Source organism: Danio rerio, chromosome 9 (assembly GCF_052040795.2).
Source record: "Danio rerio strain M-AB ecotype USA chromosome 9, GRCz13ab, whole genome shotgun sequence".
Classification (NCBI taxonomy): Eukaryota; Metazoa; Chordata; class Actinopteri; order Cypriniformes; family Danionidae; genus Danio; species Danio rerio.
The window spans coordinates 9,961,491-9,980,008 of record NC_141029.1 but is presented as its reverse complement, the minus strand read 5'-3'; the positions used below and the strand labels follow the sequence as shown (position 1 = coordinate 9,980,008).

At 36.6% G+C, this 18,518-nt stretch overlaps 3 protein-coding genes across 4 annotated transcripts in view; 2 read left to right on the top strand and 1 right to left on the bottom strand.

Moving 5' to 3' along the window:
• Positions 1–3,013, top strand: part of gsk3ba (glycogen synthase kinase 3 beta, genome duplicate a) — a 90,589-nt gene extending 87,576 nt beyond the window's left edge. The window contains exon 11 of one of the 2 annotated variants that reach the window (XM_087265951.1): positions 2,244–3,013. In XM_087265951.1, the coding sequence (XP_087122077.1) occupies positions 2,244–2,314 (71 nt within the window). In that variant the 3' untranslated portion in view covers positions 2,315–3,013. 2 annotated transcript variants of the gene reach the window in all.
• LOC147842272 (uncharacterized) overlaps positions 1–18,518 on the top strand; it is a 543,494-nt gene that overhangs the window by 312,190 nt on the left and 212,786 nt on the right. The window lies entirely within an intron of this gene.
• The window catches only part of nr1i2 (nuclear receptor subfamily 1, group I, member 2), a 65,387-nt gene continuing 61,497 nt past the window's right edge, over positions 14,629–18,518 (bottom strand). The window contains exon 10 of the transcript XR_015498927.1: positions 14,629–17,982. The gene's annotated coding sequence lies outside the window, so the exon portion shown is untranslated. The remainder of the gene's footprint in view (positions 17,983–18,518) is intronic.

Here is an 18,518-nt window from a genome sequence, read left to right as displayed (position 1 = left end):
AACAACAATAAAAAACATCACCACATTTTTGTGTTTTCAGATGTCACCATTGAGGAGAACAGTAGTTGCTATACCTGGGCTCTTTGATTCAGTTTCTAATGTTTGTCTTTTTGCTTGCCAAATAGTGTGTTATGGCAAGCAATGCATAAAGAGACCAAATGTGTCTAGGATAAATGATTCTGTGGTTATTTAGTTACTGTCAAACCAGTAAGATTGATTTTGATCTATTAAGTTTGAATAATGTTTTATCACGAAAGTAGCACTGTGTATCAAGAGAATAGAGCTCAGCAAAACAGCGCATACTTCACAACGATGGTGAGGTGTTTTTTTTCTGCAGTGCATCCTGGGAACTATGGATGAAAGTTGAAGGTTTCTCCTTACATGAACTGCAGCAAAAAATCTCTAGCCATTGTCAAGATCATACGCTGATTCTTGATGTCTGTGTCTCTAAATTAATTCAGATGCTCAATGGTTTACATTTTTTTTAATAAAAACACAGTTGAGGTCTATTCACTTGAAAAACACAGAATTTCTTGAATGATAAGAAATTATTACTCTTGAATAATAAACCATCATTTTAACATAGTTTGTAAAGCTAAATTGTGCAATGTTAAACTTATAAACATTAAGAATCAATACATGATCATTTAATCTGATCATAATTAACCTCGGGCAAAGCAGTGGCGCAGTAGGTAGTGCTGTTGCCTCACAGCAAGAAGGTCGCTGGGTCGCTGGTTCAATCCTCGGCTCAGTTGGCGTTTCTATGTGGAGTTTGCATGTTCTCCCTGCGTTCGCCTGGGTTTCCTCCGGGTGCTCCGGTTTCCCCCACAGTCCAAAGACATGCGGTACAGGTGAATTGGGTAGGCTAAATTGTCTGTAGTGTGTGAATGAGTGTTTGTGTATGTTTCCCAGAGATGGGTTGTGGCTGGAAGGGTATCCACTGCGTAAAAATGTGCTGGACAGTTGTTGGTTCATTCTGCTGTGGCGATCCCAGATTAATAAAGGGACTAAGCAGACAAGAAAATGAATGAATGAATATTCACCCTCTTTATACTTGGCATAACAAGCAAAGAAACAATAACAATAACAATCAAGTCAAAGAGCCCAAGTAAATCAACTATTGTTTTCCACAATGGTGACATAAAAAATTTAATATTTTCTTTTGTTTTTTTTATTTTATTTTATTATTTTATTTTATTTTTTGTAAAACGTAAATACGTTAATTCTCAATAAATCCCATATGGATTTTTGGACATCTGAGTCAAAGACGTTAGTTAAACAGGTTAGCAACAGGTTGTGGTGCAAAGTTCAAGCTTGGTGAACTCTGACCTGCGAAATCGCATCACTTGACTGCGTGAGACCAATCGAGGATCAAAACACGACCTCTCTGGACAGAAATTTAAAACATGGAGCCATCGCTCGTTTTTTAAATGTCTAATAAGCTTGTTTAATCCTGCCATTTTTTGTAGCGCTGCACGACAGAATATCGCATGCTGAAGCTGTAATGTGACCTCAGCTTCATTTCTGCTCAATTTATAGAGACCAAACAGACTCTGAACTGAGTAAATTTTACACTTTTTTTATTAACTGGAACTTCATAGCATAGAATTGATAAGGTGCTGGAAACAGTTCCCAGGGATTTTGGAACATATCCACATTGTAGCATCACACAGTTATTGGAAAATTATCAGCTGCACAAGCATGATGCAAAATCTTCTGTGTTAGGGGTGAGGCGTCTGAATAACACAGCTAAGTAACTTTACTATGCACTGGGTTTTATGCACTATACCAATGTCAGCGAACCGGGGATGTTACAAACTGTATTAAAAAGTTGAGGACCCGGAGGCAGGGGTGAAATTATGGGAGTTTTCTGGGAGAAATAACAAAACGGGAGGGTGGTGGGAGATGGGTCTTAAATACGGGAGACTCCCGGGAAAAACGAGAGTGTTGGCAGGTATGATGGAAGATGAGACTCTTATTGGTTTAATGCACATCATGCTCAAAACACACTCATAACTCATTAAGAGAATAAGCACAACCCTGTTAGACCATGCGATGTGGCGCAGAGCCTATTTTTCTGTCCTTAAAATAGCAAAAGTGGATTCGGACACACCCTTAATGCTTTTGCGCCATGCGCTTGAGACTTTGCACCTAGATCGTAAAAAATAGAGCCCTAGATGTGACTGGAAAACCATCACCTTATAAACATACATGCTATACTAATAAAGATGTTGTCTGTCCAGATGCCAACAGTGGAGATCGCAGCCAGACGACAACTGCAGCCTCCGCCTCCGCCTCTAACACCTCAACCTGAGAGCCCTAGCCAATCAGACCTGACCCTGCCTCTGAGGCCACGCCCACCCTACTGCTCACCAGCCTATCGGCAGGATTTGAGTCATGCGACCATCACTCTAATTCAGACTGCAGGAGCCAACTTTCATTTACGCCTTTTTCAAAACAAGTTCAAAATAACGTGAGGCAAAAGCCTAAGGTGTAATCCACCAGAGCCACAGAAACCAAGAGAGCAGAGAGGAGGGTTAAACCATTAATCCTGGTCTATGACCAGCCCAAAGTTTTGTTTTGATTTTTGTTTGTCATTCTCAGAGGACAATCTTGTAATGTAAGCAATCCGGTAGCCAGATCCATCCACTTCCGTTTGCATTCAGGCTCCCGTTTTTGTTCCTCACCTGGACTGTCTCTAGCTACACACTCTGTTCTGGGCCTCTGACAACCAAACGCATGGCTTGAATTTGGTCGGGAGCCCCTCATGTATACATATATAAATATTAAGCGTGTATATATATGTATATGTACTGGGTGAAAATGAAACTAGAGGAAATATCGTATCTAATCGTATCCAACAAATGTAAAAAGCGCATGTTCCAGCCACAAAGCCATCAGAGGAATGCTCTGATCACGCAGTTTTAAGTCAGCCCAATATCTTTTATTTTGTTTTATAAAAAAAAAAAGGACGGGCTATTGGGGAAGGGCAGACCTTTAGATCGACAGGTGAGACGTACTGTCTCCATCTCTGTGTTCTTGTATGATATATACATACACAGTTTATATATTACTTTGCATTATGTAAAATAAATATATATATATAAATATATATATAGTTATATATAGATCTATATCTAGCATCATCGATTCAGAATCCATCAGTGCGTCAGCACAGAATGATACAGTATGTTTTCTCTGCTGGAGCTTTTCTAGTAAACACTGTTTGGCTTTTTTTGCTAAAACTAAAGTCCTGACATCCTCCTGTTATTCATCGTCACGTGTCGTAAAGTTCAGATCCATTGATCACAGCAAAACATGACGAAAAAGACTTCACAGAGACGGCGTTTGTGTTGTTTTAACCACTACTTTTGTTTCCTCTCAGTATATTTAATGCAAAATGTACGTTTTTCTTTCCCGAAATGTCTTAATACGCAAAGTATAGCAGTGCAAGAAAACGACAGACATGTATATACAGCACAGCACAGTTGCTCCTCACCAAATTCGGGCTTTTTAATTGTTTTATTTTGTATGATTTGCAAGTGTGTGTGTGTGTGTGAGTGAATGTGTACAAGCGTTTGTTCTGGCTGTGTACATAAATATATGCTGACCTGAGAACTGTTAATGAGCAAAAACAAAGACGAGGGATTAAACGAAAAACGGATCAAAGAAGAAAACAAAAAGAGATATATGTAAAAACATCAAATAAACAGATCAGTTTGTTGGATACTGTAGACAAGGAGCTTTCTCCAGCCATATAGTTCAATCTTCTCTGTACAGTAGGTGCCAGCTATATTATTGTAATTATGAACTAGTAATGTATAGTGTATCTATAGTTTGGAGTGCCTTTGCCACCATACACTTCCTGTCCTTAGACCACACCCACTCAAGATAAACCACGCCCCTCCCTCCTCATGCAGGTGCTGTTGATTGGTCAAATCTGTATGACTGACAGCTGATGCCATTTTCTGTCCATGTTTTTTTTTTGATTTGTGATTCAACTGTTTGCACAAAGATGTTTTGTGTGCGAATGTGTGTGTGTGTGTGTGTGTGTGGAGGAAGTGGAGATGTCATGTTCCTGTGGAGCCGCTCACAATGCATGTTTTTACACTTGTTCCACTACCAAAGTGAAGCAACTTCTGAGCGTGTTGTGACGTAACTATGATATCCCAGGGGCAATAATGATTTCTTTGTGTGTTTTTTTTTTTTTTTTTGGGCTGGATGAGCAGCTGACAGTACGCAGTAGAGATGTCACGTAGCACCCGCTGGACCCTCGTCCCCCGAACCCTCAATGTAAAGCTTGCTTGTAACATACGCGTTCATAGATGTGTTGCTTTCCACGAATGGTGTGACCACTTTCCCGTGACTAAAGTTAGAGTAAAACTGTAAAGACACAAGGGGTAAAAAAAAAACGATTACCAAAAATAAAAAGACAAAAAACAAATGTTTTACGGACTGTGGGCTAAATACAGACTATCGCATTACATACACTTATTGGGGGGAAAAAAGTTGTCTTGGTTTAAAATGAAATTAAAAAAATGGAAAAAAATACAACCTGTATAACATTAATATTACTTGAATGCCTCTGTTTGTGACTGAAATTTTTATTTTATTTTAAATATATTCTTTTTTTCTGTGAAGGTATGCTAAATGTCTCCTCTCCTTGTAAATATGTCCGTTTTGGTCCTTGGTGTGACTTGGATTCAGAGACTAGTTACCTGGTACTGTAATTTGCATTAAATAAAGAGTAGGATAGCTTGGAAATGACCCTGCGTTTGCCCTGAGTCCTTCTTTTTCCTGCTGGAAAATCTGATAAATGCATTAAAACATAGGCCTCAAACTTAATTCCTGGAGAGCCGCAGCTTTGCACAGTTTTGCTCCAACCCTAATCAGACACAGCTGATCTAAATAATCGAGGTGCTTAAAAGAGTCATGAACACCTTTATTAGTCAGATCAGCTGTATTTGATAGGGTTGGAGCAAAACTGTGCAGACCAGCGGTCCTTCAGGATTTGAGTTTGAGACCTATGCATTAAAATTTTAATGAAGATACAAATATGGGAGATTTTGTGCACCATTTACCAATCTGAGGTCTATATCGTTTACTAAAGAGATTAATACTTTCATTCCAAACTCAGCAAATGCAATTACCTAATTAGAAATGGCAGTAAAACATTTGTTTTTACAATATTTATAGTATGTTTCTTTAACTTTAGACATTTTGATGTGATCAAATCTCTATATATTTTTTTATAGTTCAAGTCAGAATTATTAGCCCCCCTTTGATTTTATTTATTTATTTATTTTAATATTTCCCAAATAATGTTTAACATAGCAAGGAAATTTTCACAGTCTGTGAGATAATATTTTTTTTTTCTTGAGAAAGTATCTTTTTCAATATTATTAGCCCCTTTAAGCTATATATTTTTCCTATAGTCTACAGAACAAACCATCGTTATACAATAACTTGCCTAATTACCCTAACCTGTCTAGTTAAACTAATTCACCCAGTGAAGCCTTTAAATGTCACTTTAAGCTGTAGAGAAGTGTCTTGAAAAATATCTAGTCAAATATTTACTGTAGATGAGTTTAAAAACTATTATGTTTAGAAATTTGAAAACAGAAAATAGGAAACAGGAAAAATAAACAGGAGACATAATAATTTAGGGGGCGGGGGGGGGCCTAATAATTCTGGCTTCAACTGTATATAAAATGCTAATTATAAGTGTATTTTAATGCTGGAATAATGTTATTAAAATGTTTGATCATTGAGGGGTAACAGAAAAGTACATTGTGTGTTAGCTCATGCAAGCTTGTGCGACAGGTTTCGCAGTTCGCTGCTTTGCAAAGTTCAAGCTCATTGAACTCTGAATTTCAAAATCACATCACATGATTGCATGAGATCAATTGAAGATCAAAACATGACCTCTCTGCACAGAAATTCAAAATATGGACTAATCACTCACTTTTTTTTAATGTCTAATCATCTTGTTCAATCCCACCTCTATTCGCAGTGCCATATGACAGAATTTGGCATGCTTAAACTCTAGTGTGACCTCCGCATTAGCCTGAAGGGACTTATTTTGGGAAAAGTACCCACATATTGCATGTAACCATGTGGGTAGTTTCCTTAAAATAATTCCCTTCAGGCTTATGCGGAGGTCACACTAGAGTTTGAGGATGCCAAAATCTGCTAAATGTAAACCAAGGGTCAACTGAAACCGCATACTTCCATACTATACAGTGCGCTAAAATCCATATGCAAGCTGAGTAGTATGTGCGAATTCACAGAATTCGAAAATCAGTATGCGAGAAGTACCCGGATGACTTACTACTTCCGGCGAGATTCTAAAGTGCGCTTCCCATGCATGCTGCGCTATCCCATGATGCCCTGCGAGAGAATTTATGAATGGGAGTGAAGCGATGCAACTGATGCAGGCAGGTCATGTGACCATGACAAAATGGCGGATGTAGTACATCTGAATTCCATTCATACTTTTAACATTCATACTGTATACAACGTACTTTTCTAACGGCCAAGTAGTACGCTTCAATTCAAATGCAGTACCTACTGTGTAGTAGGCGGTCTCGGACGCAGCCCAAGTTGTCACCTTACAACTATAAGGTTCTATCTGACATTTTTTAATCAAAATTGAATTATTGACATTCTTATTAATTGACAACTGATTTACATTATGAATGAATGAACGAACATGAATGAATTATGTGGAACCCTGCATTTTTGATGCCAGCCATTGCAGATTTGAATTTAGCAGCTGATTAATGTACTAAATGTTCTAATTAGACAGGTGTGTGACCACGCCAACCTGATTTCAAGTAGGACATGTTTCTAAATTAACATCTATGTCAATCCTGGAACAACATTCAAATCAGCCAATCAGAATTAAGAGATACGTTTACAGTTTATGTTAAGTTTGGACTTATGGTTAGGTTCATGCACTTCTACATGTAACTGTTATTCCAACACAATCTTACGGCAATTCATAACTTTTTTATTTAGTGGCTAATTCGTATGAATTTGTACGATCTAATTCGTACAATTTAGTACGATTTGCTTATCCCCCAATGACGGTTGGGGTTAGGGGTGGGGTCAGGTGCCACGCCTCCTTTTTTAAATCGTGCCATTTCGTACGACTGAACTCGTACGAATTCGTACGAATTAGCCACTAAACTGGCAAAACGTAAAATACTTACGTTTTCTCGTGAGATCAGGCTGGTTATTCCCCTCTGATTTTGGGAATAATTTACAGTTATGTTTGGGTTTAGGGGTAGGAAATAGGTATGGATTATATATTTTAAGAAAAATTATGTTCCAGGATCAACATAGATGTTAATACAGGATCACATCATACTTGGCAAAATCATGATGTGTGTGTGACTATATCTTCCAGGGACCCGCCAAAACTGGTCACACAACTAACACTGTCAAATGCAATAGCAAAGTTGCACCACTGATTTACAATTATATCACATGATAGTCGCTAAGCAGCTTAGTAGAGAATCTGAAAGCTGTAACTTTGTCTTAAATGTTTTAAAAAAACTAAAGACTTTTTGGAGAAAAGATACTTTATTCTGTGATGTGGGAATGCTCTTGTTTCTGCGATTGTTTTGGAACCTTCGATATTCATTTGCCTCTGGAAGAAAGGACTACAAACTAGTGTGTTCATGAGTGTACCAAAAAAGTTGAATAATATAATAAGAAAATATCAGTTTACAACATCAAGCATCGTAATGAGCTACTTTTAACATCTAAAAATGAATCAGATTGGAAGTCTCAAACTTGTGGGATTCCAATGGCTACGCCTGCTTGTACCTGAAGATTAGGGTCAGTAAGACTCTATCAACCACCACTTGCTTCAGAATTTCCAGGAAGTCTCTTTACAGCCATCAGAAAAATCGCCTATGAACACTGCTGTGGTGGATGACCTGGAAAATCAGGACAACATTGAAGGAAGCATTCAACACCTGCCTCATAGAACGATTGACCCTGAGGAAATGCTTTGATGGTTGTGTAGGCTACTCCACAACTCCAGCATGAAGCCCCAGCAGCCTCATTAATAAAATGGAACAGTTCTACATTTGTTGTAAACTAGTGAGATTCTGAGAAAACGAACATGTGCACAAAATCCTGTTAGTATGTCTCTCTTCAGATGTGGCATTTATAAATGATCTGCTGTTAGATCCCATCCTTGTAAACACCCCAGAATTCACTACCAAATGAAAGATCACACGCCAAAATCTGAGTTTCTATGCTTAAAGGGGTAGTTCAGACAAAAATGAATATGCTGTTCAGTATGTGGTCAAAGATAACAGGTTTTCAGATTTCTTTAAAATATCTTAATTTGCGTTCAACAGAAGTAATGCATTCATAAAGCTTTGGAACATTTCAAGGGAGAGTAAATAAGAAATACATTGTCATATTTTGGTGAACTATCCCTTTCATTCAGAAATTGAGGTTCTGCTGACAGAGGTTGAGGCTCATGCATGGACACTTTATGGGAATCTCAAGTTTTAGTCATTCTAACTATTAGTGAGCCATCCTATTTTTTTTTTTAAATCACTTGCTATGCCTATGACAACAACAAAAAAGTTCAGTCTAACTAAATTATAAGTTTATTAATGCTGCTCAAATTAAAATGCAATTGATAAATTGGCACAATTTTGTACAAATATGCTAGTTGATGTAAAAAATAAATAATCAAAACATATTTTAGGCTGGTGTCTCTATTTACACAGAAGCAGCGGGTGTTTATTTATTTCGGGTTTATTTTATTTTAAATAATTATATGTTGTGGATTTAACCCATTAGTAAATTAGGATGTCACAAATTCTCTTGAAAAAAAAAAAAAAAAAAAAAAAAACTTTTTAGCCTACAGAACTCTCAACATTTTGTCTCAACCGGGTTTCCTCCGGGTGCTCCGGTTCCCCCGACAGTCCAAAGACATGCAGTACAGGTGAATTGGGTAGGCTAAATTGTCTGTTGTGAATAAGTGTTAATGAGTGTTTAAGGGTGTTTCCCAGACATGGGTTACGACTGGAAGGGCATTCACTGCGTAAAACATATGCTGGATAAGTTGGTGGTGCATTCTGTTGTGGCAACCCCGGCTTAATAAAGAGACTACACCGAAAAGAAAATGAATTAATGAATGAATAAAAGCTTAATACTCAAGCAAGCATTTTCTCAGTCGCAAGTCTTTGGGTGCGACTCTCATCCTGACCACCAGATGACACCAGAAGGCTAAGTTTGTCTTAAGACAAAGACGAGGCAGGTTCTGTTTGAAGGTAGTGCACCAAAACGCAGACTGAGTCCTTCATAGCTTCTATGGCAAACATATATACATTTTTTTTGCTCCTCACCCGTAAGTGACAGAGTTATTTCCTCTCTTGTCAGCAGTTAATGCTACTTTTGTTAAGTTTAAACGTTAGTGGAGTTTACTGTTTAATATTGTGTGTATTGTGTTTGTTTGGTTAAGCATTCACTTTGATTTATTGTTACCTTTTGTTATAAAGGATTTTTCTGATTCATCATAAAGTGCTACTTTGTTTCTACCTGGCCTACATCTTTAAGAAAATCTACAGTGAACCCATCCTGTCATCAACAGATAAGTTTATGTTAAACTTCTCATGTCTACATTGATTGAAAAGAAAACCAACCAACCAAACAACAACTAGTGCTACCTCCATCAGCATTAGTGGACATTCCATAATCAAAACCATCCCCCATTATTCTGAACATTTTCATTGTTTCATATATTTATTCATGTTTGTGGTTGTTATGAATGTTTGTTGGGGTATTTGTCAAGTGTTTATGCTGGTCTTTGAGTTGACCCTCCAACAGGACCCTAGAGCAAATCAATTCACCAGAGCAAATCAATTCATCTTTATTTCTATAATGCTTCTACAGTGTAGACTGTGCCAAACCAGCTTAACATAGATCAAGAACAGTACTAAAAAGCCACATCAGTATTTCAGATTGTGGAAAATTCCTGAAAATCAGGCAGAGAGGAGAGCAGTGATAGTATACGGGTGTAGTTCTTGTTAAATTAAAACTGATTCAGGTCAGTTTAGTATACAGTAAATGTCACTGTTGAAGTGAAGCTCAGTTTAATACAAATCCACCGAAGAGCAACTCTACTGATGCACAGCTCCACCAGCCCCAACCAGGCAAGCCAGAGGCGAAAGATTGAGGTAAGGTTGGTTTTATAATCGAACATTGAGACAGATATAATTTCAGAATAGTATTCTTTGGAAATTGTAAGCAACCAGTGAACAATCATCTTTTGCCGAGCTGCAGTTTGCAATTCAAACTAATTTCAATTCACAAGTTTTCAATTTGATTTGTTTCTTAGTTTGATGAACACAAATTTCAATCAACAGTATTGCTATTTCCAAAACTGAATATGGTGAACATCATTTTACAAATGGTAAATTAATAACAAAAACATATTTAAGAACCTAGTTCCACTTGTTGGAAAATATGGTGGACAGTGAAGGATCACAGAATATCAGAATAAGGGGGCGCTTGCAGGATTTTATTCCAAGGTACGTACAAATCCAGCACCACCCCGCCCCACCTCCTTCCTCCAATTATGTCAAGAAACACTGATGCTTGCTGTCAAAGGCTACGTTATTCAAGGACATTGGTTACAATATAATTTGTTTTCTTTTTAATTTTAATATTTTGTTAAAATCTAAATGTAATAAAAGCACATCATCACCAAGGAAAAATCAGACGCTCAAGACATAATCTTTAAAATAATGACATATTAAAAAATTGCAAATATATGACAGAAGATTGTGATACAATACAATTAGTGAAGCCTTAATAAAATCCTTACTTTCCACTGACTGAAAAATTCATCCACCTGCACACCTGAGTAATGTACGGGCTGGAACTAAAATATAATTCGTATATTTTTTTCTTGGAATAAAATATCTTTTCAAAACAAATTTTGTATATAGTTTGTCTTTTTGTTTAAATATCTTTGTTGGTCAGTTATCTTCTAGATAAAATATAAGAACGAATAACATTTGAGGTGAAGTGCTTCAAAACAAATCCGCTATGCTTTAACAATGCCAAAACGCGAACTGGATTGTCAAATAAAATAATAATCTAGCCTAAATAAAATTGAAGTGAAATATTCAGTTTTAGAGTAGCCTATATTAAACTGTTTTCCATGTTGCACCGGTCAATTACTATTTAATTTATTTAATCAAATAATTTGAATGAGCTGGACAGGCATTTACAAAGTAGCCTATTCGCAACAGCACTGATCATGTTCCCACAATACCTCGGTGGAACAAACTCGGTTGAAAGGGTGAGAAAACTCAGAAACTCGTTGTGAGAATGGACATGTCTGCTTATTTATCAGTCTGTCAGATAAAATTATTTAAAATACCTTGGATGGTAGCCGTTCCATGCTAGGAGGCTGCGCAGTAGCTGATCTGATCTGATCTGTCTGATGAAAGAGACACGGGCTGGGGTGCTCAGGTGCTGATGAGACTGCGGTCTTCACTCCATGTGGGGGATCAGTATTTGTCTCATTAGTTTTTGGTCTTTTGGAAAATGTCTCAATTATGTTTTATCTGTTTTAAAAAGCATGTTTTAAACAATAGCTATCTGAATTTTAATTTTTAGTTTGCTGAACAACTGCCAGCAAAAATAAAGCCAGTAGATTTCTTTACTCATCTCCCAACATGGGTGTACATACACACTTTAAAACAAACGAGCGTACACCTTTATTTATTGTCATTCTTTCTTGCTTTGTCAATATATTTGTGTGTATATTGTTTAGTAATCAATTTAAATTATTTAATTAATTAATTAATTAATTAAAAAGTGACATTAATTCCCGCCCTCTCATGGTAGGTACGCATGGTGCGTACAGGTGTATGGCTGCAGGCGCCACTGATGAGCATTATGATTGGCTGGATTGCCTGTTAATCAAACTACCCGCGAAAGGCCATTTGTCATGATTCCGTCAATCGTTTGGCCACTACTGATTGAGGAAATGAAGCTGCCTTGAATGGTACTCTATTGGTCAATCACTCTATAGGTTAATAAGCTTGTCACACAAAGAGGACTGTCATGAATTAGCATTTTGATGCAGATGTGTCTAAAAATGTTTATTTATTATTTATTTATATATTTATATTGAAACCTTTGCGATTTGACAACACAGTTTTATTATTTACAGATCTACATGATTCATGTAAATGACTTATTTCAAGATAAAAATGGAAAACTTTACAATATGGGAAAAGGATATTTGGAGTACAATCGGGGATGAGGAACGGGAAAGAGTTTTGTCAAATGCGGGCAAATATGTAAAGGAAGCCAGAGGACAATTTACACATTACACTACAAACTTATGAACAGGGTTTATATGACGCCTGTTCAGCTCAATAGAATGGGTTTACAAAATAAGTGCCAAAAAGTCAGAGGTACTTTATACACTGTATTTGGAAATGTCCGTTTAATCTCTGTGTTATCAACTTATATTTTATATAATATTTTGAGCGAATGGCTTGGAAGAACAATACAATTCTCATCAAAATGTTTGTTGGGGGACAAAGAACAAATGGTGTCCTTTTATAGGGTTGGGGTTCTGTTACCTCAGCGTTGTTTACTTTTGATTTGGTGACAGAAATCTGACACTATTTCTGTGTAGTCTCTGTAGGAGGAATGGTTTGAGTTCTCTCTGGTCATGCATTATTCCCTTGACTAGTCTTTAGTAGTGGGCATGTGCTTGAGGCAATTGCTCTAGTGTCTTTTACAGTGATTGTGCAGTCTTAGGCAAGCTTGAGCTGTGCTCGCAGGTATTTATCCAGATATTTATGTAATTTGTAGTGTGGTGTTTGATTGCCAATCAATCATCTTTGATTGGTCAATTGTCATGATGGTCACATCCATCGTTTATTGTAGATGTGAAGGTGGAACATGAACAGTTGCTATCCGCTTGTTATGTGTGACGTCACGCGAAGCGGCTTACGGGTCCAAGCGCTCTATTCAACTGAATGGGGAGACTCATAAAATGGTAATAATAAACGTTTACAAAGCAATTTAAGACTTTCTAAAATCACGATCGCAATATATGTCCATGCCTATTATCCTACTATTGGTCAGAAAGTGTTTAAATTTTATTTATTCAGTATTTTGGTATTTGTTATGCAGCAAGCCCAGAGATTGTTGTGTACACTATGACTTTATGTAAAATTAACTTTAATGTGTGATAGGAATCAAACGTGATCATAAACGAATGATTTCTTCACTCAAATGAATGGCGGCTTGGACCCGGACACAGTATTACATACGTCACAAACACGTCACCACTTAACAAGCAGATTGACCACCACACTTTCTGAAGACCAAACTGTTTTTTCATTCTTTTTATACATATTTTGGTGAAATTTCCCAAATTTTTCTAAACAGTGATAGAATTATGTACAATATTTTTTTTTCAATTCCCTACTTAGTTATATAGAAACAGAATAATTTTTTGAGTGACTTTTTTTTGAGATTTGTAATTTCGCAGATGTTATACATGCACAACCATAACTCACTAAAGAAAACATGAAAACGTCATACACTACCTGACAAAAGTCTTGTTGCCTATCCGAGTATTAGGAACAACAAATAATAACTTGACTTCTTGTTGATCATTTGGTATCAGAAGTGGCTAAAAGACAAAGGTATCTAAATTACGCTTATTTTACAAAAATAAAATATGATCATGCCTTGATTTTTAACTATTTAATTAGGACAGTAAGGTCTGACTTTGCTTGTCACTTAACAGAAATAATGTACAGTATAGAATATGAAGTCATGGTGCAGTGGAAAAAAACAATTAGTATTGTGTATGACTCCCATGAGCTTGGACGACTGCATCCATACATTAATAAAGTCCATACGTCTTAATAACGTCATCTGGAATGGCAAAGAAAGTGTTCTTGCAGGACTCCAGAGTTCATCAAGATTCTTTGGATTCATCTTCAATGCCTCCTTCATCTTACCCCAGACATGCTCAGTAATGTTCATATCTAGTGATTGGGCTGCCCAATCCCAGAGCATCTTGACCTTCTTTGCTTTCAGGAACTTTGATGTGAAGGCTGAAGGAGAAGGAGAATCATGTTTTCAAATTCTCCCTGCTGAAGAATTTGCCCTCTCCTCTAGTTTGTAATGTAATGGGCAGCACAAATGTCTTGATACTTAAGGCTGTTGATGTTGCCATCCACTCTGCAGATCTCTCGCATGCCCCCATACTGAATGTAACCCCAAACCTGGATATTTCCTTCACCAAACATAACAGATTTCTGTGATAATCTTGGGGTTATGCAGGTTCCATTAGGACTTCTGCAGTATTTGTGATGATTTGGATGTAGTTCAGCAGAAGATTCATCAGAAAAATCAACCTTCTGTCACTTCTCCAAATGATCATCTAGAAGTCAAGTTATTTTTTGTAGCTCTTACAGCTGGGATCAATGACAACACTTTTTGTCATGTACTGTATATTACCCTGTAAGTAAAGCTTTGGCCAACAGTGTAAATCATGAGCGAATTATTTTTACGCTCAGAAAATGACCATGATCACACAGTAAACAACATACAGTATACAATTTTAACATTTATTTTCCTGAGAGGTACATGTACATTGTGTTTCACGAGTAAGTTATTTGGCTTTTAGTTCAATTTACCATATTCTGTTGTATTTATGCATGTTGTTACAAGTTTCCTCATTACTGAAGTAAACAAAGTCAGCATGAAGGCAATGTAAAAGAGATTGTGCTTTACAAACATACCTGACAGCAAATAGACATGACATTGAATACTGGGTAGAGAAAGGGTTCTGCACTTCTAGCTCGAAAGCTGAAACATCTCATCTGCATAATCTTCACATTGATTGTCATTATTCACTTTTTTAAGGATGACACAATGAAAGAAACTAATGTCTATTCATTAAAATCCTTGAGTGAAAACCGTTAAGTTCCCTGCCAAATGAAGCATTTAACTGCTTCTCAATCTTACTACTCAATCTAGTCTTCAATTTTTTTGACATTTCCAATGTTGGAAATACATTTTCTAATTAAAAGCATTCACAACAGACCCAAAAATGATTAGCTAGCACAATTCTTCTGATAGAAAATCTCACAAAATCTGATGAGAACAACTCCAGGTTCAGATGTTTCACAACAAAATAAATGACATACATTTTATATAGTGGGAAAAAACTATCTCACATCAATTTGTAACTTTTTGATTTAGTGGCTAATTTGTATTAATTTGTATCATCTCTTTCTTACAATTTACAGTTTGCTCATCCCCCAATGAAGTATAGGTTTAAGGGTGGGCATGCCTCTTTAAATTGTGAGTTTTTGTCCAAATTAAATCTTATGAATTCTTTCTTACAATACATTAAAAAAGGTGTTTCATTTTGAGATCAAACTGGAAACATTTACATTTTAATGATTATAAAATAGTGGTGTAATGATCAAATCTCACGGTTCGGATCACATTATGTTTTTTAGTCACGGATCGGACCATTTTTCAGATCAGTCAAAAAAGGAAGGAGACAAATGTAATTTGCTTTCTATTTATTACAGAAAGAGTACTGCAAGACACCTTTAGTTTTAAAAAACTGAACTTAGAACCTGTTATTTTATTAAAATAAAATTAAGAAGTAATCAGCTGATTAAAAATAAATAGTAAAGTATTCAGTACTGTAAAAATTCACTGTTATTATTACTACTGTTCCTGAGAATGCTAAATGTAGAAATCTTACATTTATAATTTGTACAACCCATATTTATTTTAGTCTCATTTCATGTTTATTTATTTATTTTTATGATTCAGTTATTCTCTCATAAAACTTCATGTTTCCTTGCAAGAATTATTCAGCGGCATACTGTTAATGGCTGTTGTCAACACCTTTTGTTAAATAATGTAATTGCTGCCTGCAACTTTCACCAACAAATATACCCATGCCTTTTTGGTTAAAGATGAAGACCCCGCTAAATGTTTGTAGTGCACAACTTCTCTTACTGTAAAACATTTCAATTCAATTCACCTTTATTTGTATAGCGCTTTTACAATGTAGATTGTGTCAAAGAAGCTTCACATAAATGGTTATAGTAAATTGGAACAGTGTAGTTCAGTTCAGTTCAGTTTAGCTCAGTTCAGTGTGGTTTACCGATCCCAAACCGTGCAAGCTAGAGGCGACAGCGGAGAGAGAAAAAAAACTTTACCGATTGGCGAAAGTGAAGAAAAAAAAAACTTGAGAGAAACCAGACTCAGTTGGGCACGACCATTTTAATTTCTCCGCCGGCCAAACGTCTTGTGCAGAGCTGCAGTCTCAGCGGCGAAGGCTGGAAGCTGGCCTCAGCGAAGACTCGTCTGTCCCTGGAGCATCAGTGGAATCAGTCTCATGCTCTCCACTACTCCATGACCACCACAGCAGCTGCTCAGGATACGGCCTGGTCCAGGATATGGAAACCTTGGGATCATCTCGTCGCTGGTCATGGATCGAATTATTGACTCTGCATAGTCCAAGGTCCTCAGGAAGAATATCCCCAGATGGAAATGGAGAAATAAAGAGAATAATTAGCGTAGCTGCTGTTCATAGTGTATATAAACAAGATGCAGAAACCTGTGTGGAAACCCAATTGATGCACTGACTGTATGCTTTACTAAACAGATAGGTCTTTAATCAAGTTTTGAATTGGGAGAGTGTGTCTGAGCCTTGGACATTAACTAGAAGGCTATTCCAGAGTTTAGGAGCCATAAATGAGAAACCTCGACCTCCTTTACTCGACTTTGCTATTCTAGGTACTACCAGAAGCCCTGAGTTTTGAAAACACATTTTACTGAACTTTCCTGCGTTTAATGAATCGAGAAGGCTTTTTTAACGAAATGAACTCTCTTATGGACATTTTTAACAAAGCGACACCAGGAAAAAAAAGTTAATTAGTATATTAACTCTAAAAATCTTATTTAATGTATGTATTCATCTGTTTGTTGTTTTTAATTGTATATTTATTATTGAAATGTTCTTGCTACGAAAATAGCCTTGGCTGCTGACAAGGCATTAAATAAAAAATACATTACATTACAGAGAGATATGACTATGGCAGCATAAAACTTTAGATCAAATGACTTCAGCTTTTGTGAACACAACATATTTTAAACAAAAACAATTCTTATTGACCCCTGTTCTTTTGTAATTCTGTAATTATGTTATTGTTTATTGCAATAATTTGTTTCATCACTGTAAAATCTGGTGAATTGTATATACTTTCATAAATAAAACTGTTCCGCAAACTATTCTGCACACATTTTTGTACAATTAAAATTTTATTTTCCTGAGAGGATCATATACACTTTATTTACATATAACTCATTTTTAAAATAGCCAGTGTAAAGACAGAAAACCTGAGTGTATTGTGTAGTAATTATACATGTAGTGACAATTTTCCTCATCGTTGTGTGCGCAAGATGAAATATCTGCTAAATCTACACAGAAAGTCAGCATGAAGGCATTGCGAAAGAGATTGTGCTTTACAAACATACCTGACATCAAATACCCTTGAACATCAGATCTGCACTTTAACATTCACGACACCACAATGATTTTTATCATCAACTCATACCAAGACACTACGATATAACCTTAAAATGCTACTTTGACATCTTTTCAGTAAAGTCCTCATTGTGCTTGCTGAAGTAGGTTAAGTTCACTGCTGAATGAGGCATTTAGAAAGGCTATAATTTCTCAAGCATGTCAATGTGATAAACTCTTACAACCTCTAACAGGATCAGAGATTCATCAGAGTTGTAGACATTCAAAATAGTTAGCTCGGTTTCTAATAAAAGGCAATCACAATAGACATGAAATAACTGGATATCCAGCCACACACACCATAGAGCGAATCTCCTAAAACCTGACGGGAACAAGTTGAGGTCTCGTTGCTGTAATGAAATATAAATCTGATATAAATGTCACAATGCATAAAAAATCATAATGGACATAAAAAATATTAATTTCTTCTATTAAGGAGAGTAAAATACAAGCAGAACATGTTCTGCATGAGATTTATAACATCCCAAGTTCATTTATGCCTAGTTCAGACTGCGTGATTTTAGCCCCGATTTTGGCTCGCCGACAGGTTTTGAGAAATCGCCGACAAATGCCTGAAATCACAGGCAAATCAGTGCTCATGCACGTGAGTGACAATCACACAGTGTGAACTATCAAAGGTGGATCTGAGAGAATTGCCGATGAGTCGCCGATGCCTGCAAGATATTTGGCATGCTAAATATCTGGAGCTGTCGGCGATTCAAATCATGCCGTGTGAATTGAGTTTTGACTGAAAATAACATCAGCGATCGCCTACAGCCAATGAGAGAGCAGCATTCATTTGTGTGTGTGTGTGTGTGTGTGTGTGTGTGTGTGTGTATGGAGGATGGAGGAAATGGAGGAAAAACTAGTGGAGGTTTAATAGGAC